A 19,844-nucleotide genomic window follows, 5' to 3' on the forward strand; every position below is an offset into this window, starting at 1 on the left:
ATGGAATTATTTAATTTGCCATTATAATATTTACAACAAGCGCTTAAATTATATCGAAATGTATGAAATTCTTCCATTCTTGCGTAGAATTTATCCTATTCCTATGTTGCTCACGCTACATATCATAAATTCTACGTGTCCAATAATGGTACAGTCAGCATCAATAGTAGCGGATGAAACAACGCGCCAAAAGTATCTGATAACCCGAATAACTTTTCCAAATATAGATAAATCTCTAAAATTTACATTCAAAAGTATATCTTTTACCATCTTAAGTGTTCTACATATATAACCACCACATTTTGGTAAGCTGTTTCAGAACGGTAGATATTTTTGAAACCTTGTTTGATCCGCTACTTTTGATGCTGACTGTACCCTCAGGAACTCCATACCCAAATACGCAACGCAACGTCTTGGTCCCGAAGCCAAAACAATTGAAAAAAATGTTTTATAAATACAAATGAGTTTGATTCATACTTCTTTATCCCCACCTTTTTCAAATCGGGCACGAGCAGCGGTCCGATCGCAAACCATTGTTTATAATAATGCAAGGCTCTTAGTGGGAGTTCAATGAATAGTACGCACCAAAGAGCCAATACATATTAATTTCGCAATGTTCCTTCTGGAGTAGGTCCATGAAACTTTTGTATAATGTGGAATATAAACTGATTCATTTTTGAAAAAAAAATGGTGTGTTCGCCATGAGCCAAACTTGATATACAGGGTGATTCTTTTTTTATTTTTGTTTTTTTTTACAAGAATTTAAATGGTTAGGGGGTTAATATTTTTTTAGCACATAGCTTTTAGTCTAATTAATATTTGTATAAAATTTGAAATTCGTCACTTTCATAGTTTAGGAAAAAATAATTAAAACAGTTTTGGGGTTAATCGGGCGTTTTTCACCCCCAGGGGGTAACAGAGGGATGAAACTTTGTGCAGAGTATAACCTCCCCAAAAGGCATCGTTTGATTACAGTTTCGGCCCAATATCGCTGGGGGCAATTTTTCCTAGGCTATCCTGCTACACCCTTTTCTCTTAAATGTTATATGATTGGTGCCGTTAATAACATAAGAAACTTAAACTTAAAAAAAATATATATATAAATGTTCCATGATTGGTGCCGTTAATAACATAAGAAACTTAAACTTAAAAAAAATATATATATAAATGTTCCATGATTGGTGCCGTTAATAACATAAGAAACTTAAACTTAAAAAATATATATATATAAATGTTCCATGATTGGTGCCGTTAATAACATAAGAAACTTAAACTTAATGGAACCACCAATCATGGAACATTTAAGAGAAAATTATATATATATTATATATAATCAGGATTTTAGAGTGACCCAGGCGACCGTAACCATGGAAACGAATGCCAAGAAAAAAAAAAATACTTAACTTAGTGTGCGTTATCGAGACGTCTAATCTAACTACTTACTTTGTCCTATTGTATTAGAACCGTTCAGTGTAATCGGTGCACACTATATTTAGTGTATAACTGCATGCTCACGCATGACGGAAAATAATAAAAACGATCAATAAATGATATTTACTGGTTATCACTTTTAGCAAGAATTATATAGATTGTATATGTGTAGGTATTAGTAGTGTGTATGTATATGTATAGTGTTACTGTTGTAGACTTAAATTTTATTAATTTTTAATTTAGTTTTTATGCAACTCCTATACTCCGTATCTTTAGATATTGAAATAAAAGTAGACAAACAATTTGTAAATTTTCAGGTAGTTATAACATTTATTGGTTAACCAACCAAATACAAAACCATCTGGATCTGTGACTGAACGACCTGACTTTAACCTACATTATTTGATCATGTAATGTTTTCATCTACCCTCAACTGGCTTAAGGAGCCATTTGAGGGTAGATTTTGTTTATTTTTATTTAAATACCTAAAGATACAGAGTAAAATTAGTTAAATTCAGAGTCATTTCTCTTAAAGGTTGTCTGGAAGAGATCGCTCTGTAGCGATAAGGCCGCCTGTAGTTTACCTCTATCTTCATGTATTATATGTGTTTCCATGTACATTTATTCTGAGGTTGTGCAATAAAGAGGATTTGTATTGTATTGTATTTACCTATTGAAAGTCGTGTCAAACAGATTTCAGAAAAAGGTATCTTCTATGACAATACAATAATATGCACTGCCTTTTGCCCTTTGTCTCGTCTTGGCGGGGGCACGGCCAAGCCCCCATATAAAAGATAACGATCCGTCTAAACTAACAAAACTCTCATTTACTTAAAAAAATGTATACCGCTTTTTTTTTTCAAGATTATACTTTAGTGGTAGGTGTGCATATTTTTTCGCCAAACTGAGGACTGTATGTTGGCGAATAGTGTAAGGATACATAGTAAAACCGGCCAAGTGCGAGTCAAGTCGCGTGCGAAGAGTTCCGTACCATTACGCAAAAACGGCAAAGAAATCACGTTTGTGTGGGAGCCCTGCTTAAATATTTATTGTATTCTGTTTTTAGTATTTGTTGTTGTAGCAGCAACAAAAATACATCATTAGTGAAAATTTCAACTGTCTAGCTATAGTAGCTATCACGGTTCATGAGATGCCTGGTGACAGACGGACAGTGGAGTGGAGTCTTAGTAATAGGGCCCCGTTTTTACCCTTTGTGTACGGAACCCTAATTAACAGCTTTGTCAGTAGAAAAAGGCGGCAAATTGTCGGTTGAAAATACCTTTGTGCCATATTCATTTTTAATCAAATCGCTAACTCTCATTGGTTGTAGGCAGCTACCAAAATTAACTGAGGGATGTTATTAAGGCGATAACTTTCATCCTTTACCAGTGAAAGTTATTTTTATTATCACAAGAACTCAAAAAAAAATTCAAAAATAAACTCCAACTCATTTCAAAACATGCGATCTTTCCTTCCCGCCAATCCAGAAAAAAACTGAATACATCACACATATCATACGCATAATCGATTTAATTTATTCTCCTTGATTTTCTAAATTCAACCTTTTGGGTTTAGGAAGTAGGTTGAAAATAAGAATTCCTTTTTATAGTTTTAAATACAAAACAGCTCAGATGGACTTTAACATATATATAGGCGGTTATCATTTTGTATTCGGCCAGTATTGTTCGAGTAGCTGAACGCTCGCTTGCCTTAGTACGATTAGAGAAAAAAAGAAAAATGGCGGCAGATTGATCGTTCGGTGAGTTTATTTTGTGCACTGGAGGTTAAAATTAAAGACATTAATCATTTTGAACTCGTTATCTATAATTTATTTGAGTAAAATTTTTAATTGGTCTAGTCAAATAGATTAGATAAATAATAAAAAATACGACCTTAAAAAATAAAAATACGCTTTGCGTGGTCTGCCACTGCCACACACTTGTGGCAGTGGCAGACCACGCAAAGCGGAAAAAAGATTTTTGAAATAATTAATAATTCGTCGTTACATTGCGGAAATCCATATTATTTAAATTATTTATTTAGATAAAGTTTATTGCATGATATGAAATATTTTACTACAAATAGTGGACTTAGTCCATTCTCTACCAGTCAACCATTGGGTGAGAGGATTGTAGGCATCAAGATGAAATAATTAAAACAAATATATTGCTTTATAAATTCGTCAAATAATAAGCTTTAATTTGATAGTTTTGCAAGATTTTATAAACCTAAAGAATGATATTATTGTAATGTGACATGAATCATGACATGAAAATAAATTAATAGTTTAAAAAACACTAGATATACACGCTTATGATACGATATTCCATCATGGAATGCCAGTGCCTATCTTCCGGCTTCATCATCGGACTTTGAAACCTAATCGTGGTCAAAGTTCATTACAAGACTTTTCTAACAAATCCAAACACAGCTATGATACGATGTTCCATCATGATGTTTCAATTCATATCTTCCGGCTCCACCATCAGATCAGTTAGACAGTACCATATTATTGTATCGTCATCAGAACTATATGCAGCTGCCAATTTTCATGACGCTACGATCCTTGGAAGATGGTTAAATTAGTTACCTTTGATTCAATTACATACACACACACAGGTTACATACACAGGTCGACCTAATAAAAGCGTGTTAATTAATGTTTCTTAAGATGGCATTAGAATTTCAACTGCAGCTGCATTACGTTGCGGTGTTGTTGTTTTCGTCACTGTATCTGTAAATTTCCTTGATGAGCGTATCTTTTTTTGCTATTTATATGACCTTTTTTACAAGCTTTTATTTAGTTTCACCTGTCCCGTTGTCTGCAAGTTAAATTTGACCCCCTTCCCGGTTTCCAATGAAGCTGAAAATTTGCATACATATGTAAGTCGGCTGACATTGCAATATTATGGTACCATTGAGCTGATCTAATGATGGAGACAGGAGGTAGCCACAGGAACTCTGTGATAAAACAACGCAACCTAATTGTGTTTGGGGTTTTTAGAATTGTTTCGATGAGTATTAGTTGTCTGTGGACAGAAAGGTACAGTCAGCCACTGACCTATCACACATAGACAGTTAGTCCTCATAAGGCTAATCTGCCAAAAGTGAAGCCGAAACACGATCGATGTGTGCGTGCGACGCTCGTGTCTTACGCTCAGCGACACACACATATATACAAAAACGGGTTGCCAGAGTTCATTTATTCTCCTTAAAGTAGATTGATTTTAACCACATCCTTATACTTGGCTATCAATCATTTGGGAGTGTGTATGTAGATATTAAATTTATAGCAAAAGCTTTCAAGGTTTCTTTTAAGGACTTTGCATTTCTGAACTTAGTGAAATAATGTTTAAATAAAAAACGTTTATTTTTTTATTTTACAAATGTGCACAGATAATAGCTGGTAGAATTGACTTTGGAATAATGATTTTAAATGATAAATATTTAATGACGATCATTTGGATTCAATTTGGTTTGATTTTATTTGATATCTTACATTTAATATTTTCTTCGGGTTGGTGTGATGAAAAGTTTTGTGTTTCACTTGGGGCAAAATTTGTTTAACTCTCGTAACTTGAAACCCTCGCAACGCTCAAGAATCCATTTTTAGAAATTTTGGGATCTTTATCTACTTAGCTCGATAATATTGCTAATTAGCACGAGCGGTTAAACAACAACTTTCCCTCTTGTAAAACAAATAACTATTTATCGTCAGTACTAGTAATTGTACCTGCCGGCCTAGCCAAGGTTGCAATCGCTATTGCTTCGACAACGAAACGCTTTGTGTCTCTCGTCTCTCTATCAGTCTTCCATATAAGTGCGACAGTGACAGTTGCGTTTCGTTTTTACAGACCTTAACTGTAACAACTGTGTTCCACAAATACAATTTACTTTTCTTGCTCATCAAAATGGCGAGAGCATATTCGACTATGTTTAGTCGGTTTCCATATTGCATCGTTCCAATTTAATCTAATGTTTTCCGTCCATCTCGCAGACAGAAGCGGATCAGTCGGAAATCTAAAACGAATATCACACATAATAAAAATATGAATTTAAACTGTAATTTTATAAAAGACAAAACATAATTTGAAATAAAAGAATGAAAAACTAAAAAAGAATATTTTCTATAGTCATACAAGGAACGTAAAGTAAGCATATTAATTTTATTTTATTAATGTAATGGTCATGCCTCATTTCGAGGAAAAAAGATTCATGTCACCTGGCAACATTTATAAGTAATGGCGGCTGACGAAAATTTGGATTTTTGTATTTACAATTACGTAAAAATATCACATTAAACTGGATATTTACGCGTGAAATGTTATATCAGGCGGTTTGTTTTTATTCACTGATGTGTTGTGACACCCATTCACCGCACAAACAACCATCTTTCTTGTATTTTTTAATTTATAACCGGGAGGTGTACACAAACCAACTCGACCTTGAGTACTGCGAGGGCCGTTCGGATACGATGACACGAGGGCGACATAATGTCATACTCGAAATGGCTTCACTAGGGATGTACAGACTAGGCATCTAGGCTAATTATAAATCTATGCAGTCAGCGATAAGCTAATACCAAAAATTAAATTTTTGCCAAAAACTTAAGGCATTTTCATCCTTATATTATGAAAAAACAGTGTCCCAAAATTACCATACATACGCTGTATGTGTAAAATGTTTGACGACCGGTCTGGCCTTGTGGGTAGTGACCCTGCCTATGAAGCCGATGGTCCCGGGTTCAATCTAATCCTGGTAGGGGCATTTATTCGTGTGATGAGCATGGATATTTGTTTCTGAGTCATGGGTGTTTTCTATGTATTTAAGTATTTATAAATATTTATATATTATATATATCGTTGTCTAAGTACCCTCAACACGAGCCTTATTGAGCTTACTGTGGGACTTAGTCAATTTGTGTAATAATGTCCTATATTATTTATTTATTATTATTATTTATTACTCATCGCGGTAGTAATACGGCGGCGAACGTCCTTCACTTTATCAAGGATAAGTATTGACTGATACTGCGGAGGTAGCACCATCGCGGCAACGACACCGTTATCTATGCAGTGTGTAAATCCAATACGGGCAATAAATTTAACCAGATATAGAAATTTTCCGTCTAAGCATGACATTTTATTTTACACTAAAAATATACCTAATGGATATAGTTCAGTTCAAGTTCAAATATACTTTATTCATGTAGGCCTAGCAACAAGCTCTTATGAATAGTAAGACAGTATTGCTAATTATCAGAAAAATTTATTTATTTGAATATTATTCCATATATAATACTAATGAATATAATTCATAGATTAAATTGAATACTAAAAAATTAACAAATTATCGGCAAACAAAAAAACAATTGTATAAAAAGTACAAGTCTAGAATGTTTCTAGAATAAATTCTAAATGTCATACAAATAAAATAAAAAAAAAACAACAAAGGAAGTACATACATTGGAATATCCATTTCATCATCATTATTAAAATATAGGAAATAATTAATCATTTCGAATCACAATTAATCCCACGTTTTATCATTCATGTAGTCGTGTGTGGTATAATAAGCTTTACATGATTCTTAAATTTATTAATTGATAATTCAGTAATATGGTTTGGAAGTTTATAATAAAATCTTACACAATTACCCATGAATGATTTTTTTATTTTATGGAGAGTGAAGGGCACTGCGAGCCTTTGTTTATTCCTAGTATTAATATTATTAATGTCACAATTTTTCTTAAAATCGGCAATATTTCTATGTACTTACAGAATATTCTCATAAAAGAATTGATAGTGCACTGTGTCATTCCTGATGTCAATTTCCTTAAATTTATCTCTAAGTTGGTCTCTATGGTTCATTTTATATATTGCTCGAATAACCCTCTTCTGCAGAACAAAAATGGCATTTATCTCTGAAGCACCACCCCACAGTAAAATACCATATGACATAATGCTATGGAAGTAACTAAAATATACTAATCGAGCTGTTTTGACATCAGTTAACTGACGGATCTTGCTTACTGCAAAAACTGCAAAACTCAGTCTATTTGAAAGAGTAGGAATATGGGGACCCCACAGTGTGTGTTCTATACAGGGTGTTTATTTAGCTACCAGCAATAATTTACGGGCTGAATATATAGGTCAAACTGAGCAACTTTTACTATGGGATCAATCCCGAAATCGCAAAAAAAAATTACGTCAACCAGATGCTTCGCGATTTCTGCAAAAAACTTGTGCGCGCTGGGACCCCATGGACCTAGAGTTTCAACGCCAAATGGTACTCACTACCGAGGCTTATATTTATTAAGTTTCAAAATTTCGCCGCTTTCCGCCGCCGCGCCCGCTTTTATATTAAAGTAGTGGGTAGTTGCGGTGGTAGCCGAGTGGATATTGAAAGTCGGACGTCATATCCACTCGGCCACCACCCCTTTTCCGCATTGGGCTAGCGTGGGGACTATAGCCCGAGCCCTCTCGCGCATGAGAGGAGGCCTGTGCCCAGCAATGGGACGTACATATAGGCTGATTTATAATTATTATTAGTATTTTATAAACATTTAACTTGCTTACACGTAGGTACCATTATTGTTTTTCAATGGGGCAGGCCAACCCTCCATAAAAGCCCAAAGATTTTTCACGTAAAAATATTTCTTCTAGGTACTTCTTCTTAATCAACCTTCCTGTCCACAGATGGGCACAGATGGGAATAGGCGCTACGTGGCGCTACATACATATCATTCCCATCTGTGCCCGCCCCACGTGACCACCGCCATACAACGGGCACCGATCCCAACTATTTTTGTTGCAGCTTGTATAAACGCTTGTTACATCTACACGTTCGTAGGGTACATGGAAATGCCAAACTATAGTAGGGCGAAGGGCGAGACTCTTTACTGACAAAGTTTGCAAGACTATTTTTTTTCTTGTTTCAGGTCTCTATGGCCATACCAAAAGGTCATTTAGCCAACACAGCAATGGCTTGGAGTAACGCCATGGACGAAAGCTGTCAAATTGAAAATGACGTTTTACTTTTTTATCCAAAGATGGCTTGGGCGCTGGTGCGAACAGCCATAGAGTTATTTTATACTTTTAGGTTTAATATCATGATAACTGTGATATTAGTTTTAGTAGTTTATGCTATTTATAAATCTTATTGGAGTCCAGTGCTGTATATCAAAGTGAGTATTGTTTTTTTTTTTGACTGTGATATTTATAGTCTGGCAAGCTGTCAGTAGAAATAAGCAGCAAATTGATAAAAATTTAGGGCGAAGGGTTATCGTCCCGTAGAAAATTTCAATTTCGCGCCTTTTCTACTGACAAAGTTGTTTGACCGGCTATATTTATTATGTGTGTGTGTGTGTTTTTTTACATACTTATTTGGATAAAACTTGACTGGTTTGAATAGCTCCTAATTCTTGCCAATAAATACGAAATCAACACTTGTCTCGTAAAATTTTAATATATTTTCCAAAATGTTACCATATTACTATACGTTTTCGTAGCTCGAAAAAATATTCAGTCAGCCAGAGAAAAGGTAACCCGCCCCAACTCGCATAGAAGTTTGTACGCAAAGGTGCTTAGCGAACAGTATAGCTGTACATCATAAGTACAGAACTCAATTATCTATCCGCCAATATTTATCGAAATCCGGTGAAAATTAAAATCGGCCCATATATAGATACGCAGTTCTTAAAATAACCCTTAAGTCGCCGAGTTTGTCGTGCCCGTACCCGCTACAAAAAATAGGAGTCAACTGACAGCAGTTTTGAAGTAGTAGTTTATGTGACTGATACATTAAAATACGCGTGTGGTTTTGATGCGAGTATCATAATTTCATAATAACATCACACAAGAGGTACATACTCTACTTTATTTACACACATATTATAAGCTCTCTATAATGTGTTCAGGAACTGCATGTTACGCCATTTTGAATAAAACGTCATATCGACTGATAAATAGTAAAAGCTCACCAATGTACTAGTTCGGTCTTTTAGGACATTTAGTACAGTAGCACACCGAGAGGAACAAATAATAATATAACGGAACGGTTTGTGCGACGTTTTTTTAAAGAAGTTTTATATTTTATTTAACATTTTAAGAGCAGAATCATTAGGGAATAGTTCGGTCTAGTACAGTGAAGAAATTTGCGATTTTTGACTTTAGTACACGTAGTACACAAGCGTAGTTAAAAATTTGAATGTAATATTATGTTAAAATTAAATCTGACGTTATTATTCGGCAATAATATTTTCACAGTTTATCTTTATACTGGTCGTAATTTGCGGTTTTTTAAGGAATCATACTTTGAGAGTTTACAATTTATATACATGTGCGTAGATAAAAATATATTACAGATAGATATGGACATTTATTACAGAAGATATTTATAGGATATAAAAGAAAATCTACAATAACTCATAAAAAGGCTTAAGATTAGTAAATACACGTGTAACGTTAAAGTAATCTATATAAATCAGAATGTCAGTATAATCTTTCCTTATATTTATATTTCTATGAATCATTCTCAAACCTATACCTACTTATTGCCCGTGTTACAAAATTAAAAAAAAAAACGAAAATTGGGCTATGCCATGTAGTTTCCTTAAATGTAAGTACTTAACCGTACCCCGAAGTTACCGGAGTCTGATAAAAAAACACGATGTATATTTTCTTAAATATTTTTCTTAGTGCACCCACGTTCTAGAATGTTTGCTTTGCCTTATGGTTGACTGGTAGAGAATGGTTTAAGGCATTAAGCCCACCAGTTATATTTATTTTTACTGTGAAATAAAGTTTAAATAAATAAATACTTTCAAGTAGGGTTTATATTTCCCAGCTTGAGCCAATAATTTTGATGCCATTACGAGTATTCACATTATCGGTAGTGTAAGTAGATAGCACAACATGGTTATTTGCTTTACAAGGGAGCAAAGTTGTTGTTTATCCCCTCGTGCTAACATTGATACCCAGGCAAGCGATAGATCTCTAAATTGAACCAAGAGCGTAACGAATAATAAATAAATAAATAAATATTATAGGACATTATTACACAGATTGACTAAGTCCCACAGTAAGCTCAATAAGGCTTGTGTTGAGGGTACTTAGACCACGATATATATAATATGTAGATATTTATAAATACTTAAATACATAGAAAACACCCATGACTCAGGAACAAATATCCATGCTCATCACACGAATAAATGCCCTTACCAGGATTTGAACCCGGGACCATCAGCTTCATAGGCAGGGTCACTACCGACTAGGCCAAACCGGTCGTCAAAACGTCATTTTTTCTTAAACATATGACAATATCAATTTATAATTTAATGTTATTTGTCTTTAAATCAAATGGCCCAATCCGAAATCTTGCTCTAAGTTTTTCGCTGTCTTCTAGTATATTAGAAACTGATGGTGTTAGCTCAAACTGGGCAAACACAGGTAGTCAAGTAATTCCATTCTTTAGGGTTTGAACTACCCTTTCCTATTAGAGCGAAAGAGACAAAAAAGGTTGTCGGTAAGTCGTTATCACCGAACCAACAAAAGACTCTAAAGCTGCCATTGATATAATTGATTACGTGGAAGTTTTCTACAGCGCATCGCATAATAAAATTATAAATAAGCCTTTATACCCATTTTTATTAAAAAGTACTACTATACAATTCGTACACCAGCACGGATGTCCTGCCACTGCCAATACTTTAAATTATTTAAATCTTTCGTATTTTTGTATTTTGTACCGTAAAAATTCATTTAGCGTTACAAATGAACAGTTAGAGAAGCGTTACAGTGAATTGTTTAGCGCCTATAATCAATAAAAACTGGCAAACTAGGAAAAGTGCCATCCTGCGAGACAGGCATAGCCTAGTGCAGGTGTCACGGGCAATTTCTATAACTTGAAACAACATTTAGCAGTGTTTAACTGGAATAAGTTTACTTAACCTTGTTTTAATTATAAGTTTCACTGTATTAATAAACTATTTTGATTTTTTTTGATTTTTGAAATGATCAAACTAACACAACACCACATTATTTGATATCGATTCAACCGGTTTAGGACTGATTTATACCCTTATAATGAATAAAACAGGCAACTTAGGTAAATAAATAAAAAACCGAATAAAACCGAAACCGGTTTTTTCAAATTCTAAAAACCCGGTTTTGGGGTTTTTACGGTTTCGGTTAAAACCGGTTTGCATTCCCTAGCCTTGACGCGCTGGTGTAATGAAAAAATAAAAAATAAAAGGTATATATAGTTTAATAAGGTTTACAGTACATATGGGGCTACTTTATAGCACTAGTGCGAGAAGTAGCATATTACGTTACTGTGTCGAACATTTAAAGGGCCATATGTACTGTAAAACGTTGTACGATACATGTGCGAATAGGTAATTCGCAACTCGTGTCGATTTAAAACACTCCCTTCGGTCGTGTTTTAATTTATCGCCACTCGTTTCGAATTTCCTATTTTTCGCACTTGTATCGTAATGTACTATTTTAACTCGATTTGTAAAATATTAAATATATTTTCAAATAGTTAAATTTATTAAGAAATTATTTTTCATAATTGATTAAGTAACTTTGCTTTTTCAATAATTCAATGTTTTTAGATTATTTATTTACTTTTTTTCTTGTTTTTATGTCTTTTTCAGGAGCTAGCCGACATCGGTTACGAGCATATACCAAAGGGGGCAAATCGGGAGATCCGCATCGCAAGGGCGATGAAGGGCCGTCAACTGGGGGTCAAACTGCCTCCACCCTACCCTAACGGGTGGTTCGCTGTAGCAGAGAGTAGAAATGTGAAGAATGGGGATGTCACTAGTGTCGATGCCTTAGGTAAGTATTTTCACAAATTCTCTTACAGCCCGGCCACGACTTCACGCGGCAGCGGCAGCAGCGAGCGGCGGCCATAGGTGGGAACGAAAGGTCGGATCGCTGTGTCTCGCTCTAACCTATGGTCGCCGCTCGCCGCTGCCGCCGCCGCGCAATGTCGTGGCCGGGCCGTTATGGATTTTATAAAGTTACAAACTATGACACTACTCGAGGACCTTTTATTAAAGGCGCTAAACAAACCTTGTCTAAGAGAATTAAGAAGACCAAGAGTGCTCACTTCATACAACGGTTTTGTTACCAAAATACTATTATTTTCGTAGTCTACATCTATAGTGTCAAGTAGCGGAGCTCTTAGTACTGCTACTCGACAATAGATGTCGCGGCAAACAAAAAATCTAATGCTCAACGATTTTCCGCTAATATTTAGCGGAGAACTCTTAATACAGTTCCACTACTTGACACTAGATGATGACTACGAAAATAATAGTATTTTTGGTAACAAAATCGTTGTACGGAGTGAGCACTCATTGTCTTCTTAATTTTCTTTGGCCTAGTTAACGTTGGAATTGCCATCTCTTTCTTCTGGGTGATTATCTTAAAAGTATCTGTTGTTTGTAAGGATATCTGTTGAGCTTGTCTTATATTTTCGAGAGCCCTTGCGGATAGAATTAAAACCATCGGGATCTTTTGTACAATAGCCCCCTTAAGGTTAGCATTTGCCTATTCAAGAGCTTTTTTAGACCATTTCTATGTGTCGGATATTGGAGCTCAAGGGCAATGAATTCCTTTGGTTCCAGATAGCCTGCTCCAAAGTCAAGGGGGTGACATACACACATTAGGTGTATTATTGTCTCTCCCTCTTCGCCACACATTCAACACTCAGTGTTGTCAAAGTGTCCCATATTGGCCCCGTGATGGCCCGTAAATACCCCTGTTATAATTTGGAGTTCTCTTTTGCTGTTTTTATAGCGTTTTGCTCCAACTGGATGAAAAGTTTAAATCTTTGCATAAAAAGCTTTTATTTGTATCTATTGAGCTACTTTCAATAAAATTACCCCGCAGAAAGCGATCCAAATGAGTGTAAGTACTCAAAGTTCAATTCAACGAAATGGACCAGGCGGAATAACTAGCTCGAATAAAAAAGTTGGCACTATTACCATGAAACTGTTTTCAACCCTCAGGACAAAACCTCTGCGTGTACCGCGGTGAGGACGGCGTGGCGCGATGTGTGGACGCTTATTGCCCCCATCTCGGGGCAAACCTGGGTATCGGGGGCAAAGTGGGGGGCAGTTGCATCGAGTGTCCCTTCCACAAGTGGAGGTTTAACGCTGAGGGCATATGCGTTAATGTTCCGGGGCAAGATAATCGTGAGTTTGAGAAATTTATACTCAACAAATTTGTAAATTGCATATTCAGATGTCAATCACAATGAAAAAAAAAGACAGTAAAAAAGGAAAAAATATTTACTTTGAATGTCAGAAAAGTTTGATTAGTTTCCCGGACGTTTTTTGCCTGCACCTTGGGGTAAACTTTGGGATAAGGGGCAAAATGGAGTGCAGCTACATCGAGTATCCCTTCCACAAGTAGAGGTTCAAAGCTGAGGGCACGTGCGTGAATGTTCCGGGACAGGATGATCATGACATAAGTAACCTTAAGTAGTTTGTTATTTATCCTTAATTTGTCTTCAAGATGATGTACATTGTGGGAAAGGAGTAGAGCTATTCTTAGAGACACCCTACATTGGCGTCTCGTCTTCCCAGCGCCAGCGAAGATTTAATGCTTGGTCGGACCAATAGCGCCGCGAAGCCAGCGGCGTCTTTCGATCGTCCTATCCAATATGAATATCTGCTCGCACACTTAAATTCCGCGCAGATATGAATACAAATTTTAATTACAACCAATTAATGCTATTGGTTAATTGGCTCAGTGGAACGGCAAACGAAGACCGCCATAGCTGAAAACACCTATTTTTGTCCACAGCTCCAAAAGGCGTCTCTATCCGAACCTGGCCTACAGTAGAGGCCGACGGGGCGGTGTGGATCTGGCACGACGCCGACAACAGGCCCCCGTTGTGGACGTTACGCGACGCCGAAGAGCTGGCTTCGTGGGGATACAGAGGCCGAAATGAGTTCGTTGTTGGATCGCATTGCATGGTAATTGTATACTTATTGTTCTTTAAACTGTCTCTATCAGAGGTCATTTGAAATATTGCACAGGCAATCACCCTGAGTCATTCCTTCTACAGAGAACGAAGACTCAGGGTCTAAAATATGTACAGTCAGCATCAATAGTAGCGGATGAAACAACGCGCCAAAAGTACCTGATAACCGGCTCTAACCCTCTGACCCGAGAATATTTCAATCCCTCCTATTGTAGCAGGGTATCCCAATATGGGACCGGTAAGAAACTTTTACAAATCTCTACAATTCACGTACATAAGTATAACTTTTACAGTCTTAATTGTTCTACATATAGAACCATCCCTTTTTGTTAATAAGCTATTACAGAATGGTATAGTTGATACTTTTGACTCTGATGTACTGGAAAAGATCGATAAAAATTGTGCATTATGTACTTACCTACCTAATGGGTTCCATTCCCCTGATCGTAACTAAAAAACAGGACATGGGCAGTATCCCTAGGGAAACCTTGGTTCAATGGAAAATTTTCGGCGATATGAGCATGATGGATTTGGAGTTGTGAAAGCACACGTCGCAGATTTGTGTGCATTTGTGGGAGCCGCGAGTTTTGTGTCTAGACTCTCGGCAGAGGTAGTGGTATTTAAATTTTAAAAATCATTAATTCAGCCTATATATGTCCCACTGCTGGGCACAGGCCTCCTCTCATATGCAAGAGGGCTCGGGCTATAGTCCCCACGCTAGCCCAATGCGGATTGGGGACTTCATATACAACTTTGAATTTCTTCGCAGATGTGTGCAGGTTTCCTCACGATGTTTTCCTTCACCAAAAAGCTAGATATGATATACCTTAAAACGAAATAATTTACAGGATATCCCAGAGAACGGTGCTGACGTGGCACATCTCAATGCGGTGCACTCCCCGTCTCTGCTGTCCAGCCTGGGGGAAAAGTACCCCTCCTTGCTCAACTTTATAGGTAAGGTTACCTACACTGGAGTGCCTATTCTTATAGTACTGATATGACTATTTTTTATTATAGATGGCCAGAGAAAAACTGAATATCCTGGGGATAAGCTATTTTTTCTTTTGTGCATTTCAGTGCAGAAGTCAGTCATGAAACCTATCGCAATCGTTCAAAGTGTAGTAACAAGTAGCCCCTAAGCCTAGCCATAAGTATGTCACGGCGCGGAATCGGGGAATGCTATCTACTCGCATCACACCACTAATGATGAATTTATCATACACTGGCGTCACAAGATATCACCAGAGCCTAGTGGCTCTGCCATGACACGAGGATCTTATTATGCCATGTATTTACAGGTCAGCACTCATGGACGGCGGAGTGGTCGCGTGGTGAAGGTCACGTGGCCACAATGAAGCTGGAACACCATTACAAGATGGGGGACCTCAGTTTATTTCACATGGACGTGGTGGCTACACAGGTAACTAACTTATGTATTCAAATATATAGTCTGGCAAACCAATTTTGTCAGTAGGTAGAAAAAGGCACAATAGTTATTCAAATTTTGTATGAAAAATCGACTAATCGCGCCTACATTTTTCAAATTTGCCGCCTTATTCTACTGACGGAAATGGCTTGCCGAACTATAGCTTGGATGCTCAACCCTTTGCCATGTTCGATTTATATCATCATCACATCAGCCTTTTATCGCCCACTGCTGAGCATAGGCCTCTCCAGTACGCCACTTATCCCGGTCGTGAGCCAATCTCATCCAGAAGTGACCCACAATCTTCCGAATGTCGTCCACCCAACGATTTATATGGATTTCGTTATCTGCATCTTTATCTTGATCTCAAACTCGAGACAAAAATTTGCGTCTACAGGGCGCTAATCATTCCTGTCCTTTTACATGGAGCAGACACCTTGCCTGCCTCTACAAAACAGACATAAAGAAGCTGGACACTTACCACCTGAGGTGTCTGCGGTCTATACTCAGGATCAAGTGGCAGGACCATGTTCCCAACTCTAATGTCCTGCGTTGTTCCGGAATGTATGGCATGGAGACCTACAAATGCAGCGACAGCTCAGTTGGTGAGGGCACGTCCTTCGAATAGATGACCACCGCTTGCCTAAAGCTGTTCTCTACTCTGAGTTGGCAGTGGGTATGCGGAAGCACGGTGGTCAGCAACTGCGCTACAAGGACGTGCTCAAACGGAATCTGAGCGCTTGCGCCGTCGACTTGCTGGAAGGAGGTCTTTTTGGCGTTCTAACATCCATAACGGTGTCAAAACATTTGAAGATAACCGCCTCACTAGCTTAGATATAAAACGCCAGTTACGGGAAGAGAGACCTAAGCCCACTTACTCCTACGTGTACACGTTCAACGCAGCTAGCCAACTTTATTGTCACGCGTGCAATAGAGTATTTAAGAGCAAGTTCGGCCTGGCCAGCCACATTAGGGCTCACGCTAGGCAACGTCCATAATGTTTATTTAGGGTCGCCGTCATCGAAAACGAAGAGGAGGACTATATGCGTATATATTACACCATTGGTAACCTACCTTAAAATATATTTTGTATCGGGTTCCCTATTATTTATTGTAGTATACATTTATATTGTAGATAGTTCGAAACTAGCTATGATTTTTATATTTTGTTATCAATTTCAGATGGGCCCCGGTCACGTCCGCCTCCGCATAGACACCGGCTTCGGCCCCCTACTGATCTCACAGTCAGTGACCCCTATAGGACCTCTACTACAACGCGTGGTACATAGAATGTTCTCGCCGGCTTATAACGCTCCAATTGTAGCTGGGTTCATATGGGGAGAGAGCTACATGGTAAGTTTCAAATTAACGGTTTTTGTGAATGAATGAATGAATGAATGAATGAATGAATGAATGAAAGTTTATTCACAAGAACATATGGTACATTAGATATCATTAACATTGTTGACCCTTGATATGCTCGGCCCTAGGGCATGTGAAAATTATTTGTATTGACACAGTTTATGCATGTCAAAGTAAAATACGTTACATAAATGTCGTGTTTCCTAAAATATTATCAAATACAAACATTAAATTATTAAATACAGACGTCAAGTTTTAAGTCTCAGTCAGTTAGTCATTCAAATTCCGCACATAAATTCATCAAACTGTTAGCTAATAACTAGTTAATCCAATTTACTTTTTTACGTCAAAATGAAGTAATAATTAGAATCAATAATGTCAAAATGAACCAGTAATTAGAATCTATAATGTCAAAACTTTACAAGTTTACATGTCAAAATGAAATAATAATTAGAATTTATGATGTCTAAAGTTTACATGTCAAAATGAAATAATAATTAGAATTTATAATGTCAAAAGTTTACATGTCAAAATGAAATAATAATTAGAATTTATGATGTCAAATGTGATGTGATGATTGATTATAGCGCCATCTTTTGTCAAATTTTGTTACCAAAGTCAAATGGCGTTCTAGTTTAGATAGATAGATAGATAATGGTTTATTCATCACACATGGTCAATTTTTAGTCACCGTTAAGGTAAATAAATAGTGTAAAATCCAAAGGTCATTTATTTGTTGTTTTGACGACCGGTTTGGCCTAGTGGGTAGTGACCCTGCCTACGAAGCTGATGGTCCCGGGTTCAAATCCTGGTAAGGGCATTTATTCGTGTGGTGAGCATGGATATTTGTTCCTGAGTCATGGGTGTTTTCTATGAATTTAAGTATTTATAAATATCTATATATATTATATATATCGTTGTCTAAGTACCCTCAACACAAGCCTTATTGAGCTTACTGTGGGACTTAGTCAATTTGTGTAATAATGTCCTATAATATTTATGTATTTATTTGTTACTTGCTATGTTATTTACGAGTATATCCTCTTTGTTGAGTTGAAAAGGCAAGGCAAGGCAAGGACGTTGTATGGCGTGAGCACACTTTTTCTTCTTAATTCTCTTTGCCAATAGTAACTATTTCCCCTTTAAACCTGACTACGCAATGGACTACTCACGATTTTCGTTTCCTTCCCTTAATTTTATCAACGAATTAATATTATTTATTGTTTTCCAGTTTGAGCGCGACGTGATGATCTGGAACAACAAACGCTACATGAGCTCACCGGCGTACGTACGAACGGACAAGACAATTCGCGCCTTCAGGGCGTGGTACTCGCAGTTCTATAGCGAAAATAGCATTAGTTTCAAGGATGCTACTCAGAACCCCTTAGATTGGTGACTACGCCATCTTGTGGCGGATAGCAAAAGTATTTTGTACCTAATTCTATGTGCAGTTCTACGCCGAAAACAATGTTACTTTTAAGTACGCTACTGTACTCTAAGCATAGAGAAATATAAGTAAAGAAAGAGTTTTGACTCCATACATCAGTTTTTTTACCAAAACGCGACTTATTTCGTAATTCGTAATGCTCAACTATTTTCAGTTAATATTAGTTATACCTAACCAGATTAACCGGAACTGTATTTTAAACTCCTTCTGTTTGTAATATAAGTTGTAAATTGTTCTGGCAATACATTTTTCGTCAGTGGCGACACTTTTGACATCTGGTATCAAGTAGCGGTACTGATAAATCAACTGTAGCTCAGGGCTATAACCGCGAAAATCGAAGTTCGTCAATTGCGGGCATTTTTCTCTGTCACTCTAATTACGTCTTAGTGAGAGTAAAAGAGAAAGATCCCGCAATTTGCGAATTTCGGTTTTCGCGGTAGGCCCCCTGGTAAGAATTCGCGTTCCGAAATTTTTGTTTATTGTTAACATAAATCGACATGACACTGGCAAATTAATAAAAAGCCATATAAAACGAAAAAAAATCCACTAGGTACTTAACGTTAGACGTACCATGGAATAACTCGCGTTTTGGTAAGAAAACTGATGTAAGGAGTTAACCCTATTTCTTTACTTATATTTCTCTATGGTTCTTAGAGCTCCTTTGAATGCAAAATAACGCCACCTAGTTGTAGGAAGGAGAAGCAGTGTATTTGTATATTGTATCAAATTGTATTAATAATGCATTTGTTTTTTTTTTTCATTAAGTATTAAGTTTTGGACTTAAGACCAGTATCTTCACCTAGTACTTATTTTATATTTCATTACGATAGGTTTTAATAATAACATGTGTACAAAATAGTATTATACATAGAAACTTGAAGGTATTGGGTAGTTTAGACGTTATTTAGATTTATTATATTTAATGATATTATTGAAATAATGAATGAAAGTGTGCCGATCAATAAACTATTTAAATAATAATTGTGTTTTGCGTATATTTTTTACCAGTTTCAGGTAAAAGTAACAAAACTAACATATTTATAGCTTTGGGTTCCTAGCGAAATAACGGTATTTTTTTCTATGAAATTCCATTTCAGGAGAACACGCTTTCCGCTAACTAAATCTTAACAAATCACTTTGATTTTGATGTCGATCACTTCAGCATAATACTCT

General features: G+C 36.6%; 1 protein-coding gene across 1 annotated transcript; it reads left to right on the plus strand.

Moving 5' to 3' along the window:
* The first annotated feature begins 2,667 nt into the window (after positions 1–2,667).
* On the plus strand, positions 2,668–19,652 carry LOC133532612 (cholesterol 7-desaturase nvd). The gene is made up of 9 exons (XM_061871363.1): positions 2,668–3,190; positions 8,372–8,617; positions 12,095–12,278; positions 13,457–13,642; positions 14,256–14,428; positions 15,285–15,390; positions 15,735–15,856; positions 17,045–17,215; positions 18,456–19,652. The coding sequence occupies exons 2-9, from the start codon at positions 8,378–8,380 to the stop codon at positions 18,618–18,620; spliced, it is 1,347 nt and encodes a 448-aa protein (XP_061727347.1). The 5' UTR covers positions 2,668–3,190; positions 8,372–8,377; the 3' UTR covers positions 18,621–19,652.
* The last annotated feature ends 192 nt before the right edge of the window (positions 19,653–19,844 follow it).

This window comes from Cydia pomonella, chromosome 27, assembly GCF_033807575.1.
Source record: "Cydia pomonella isolate Wapato2018A chromosome 27, ilCydPomo1, whole genome shotgun sequence".
Taxonomy (NCBI): domain Eukaryota; kingdom Metazoa; phylum Arthropoda; class Insecta; order Lepidoptera; family Tortricidae; genus Cydia; species Cydia pomonella.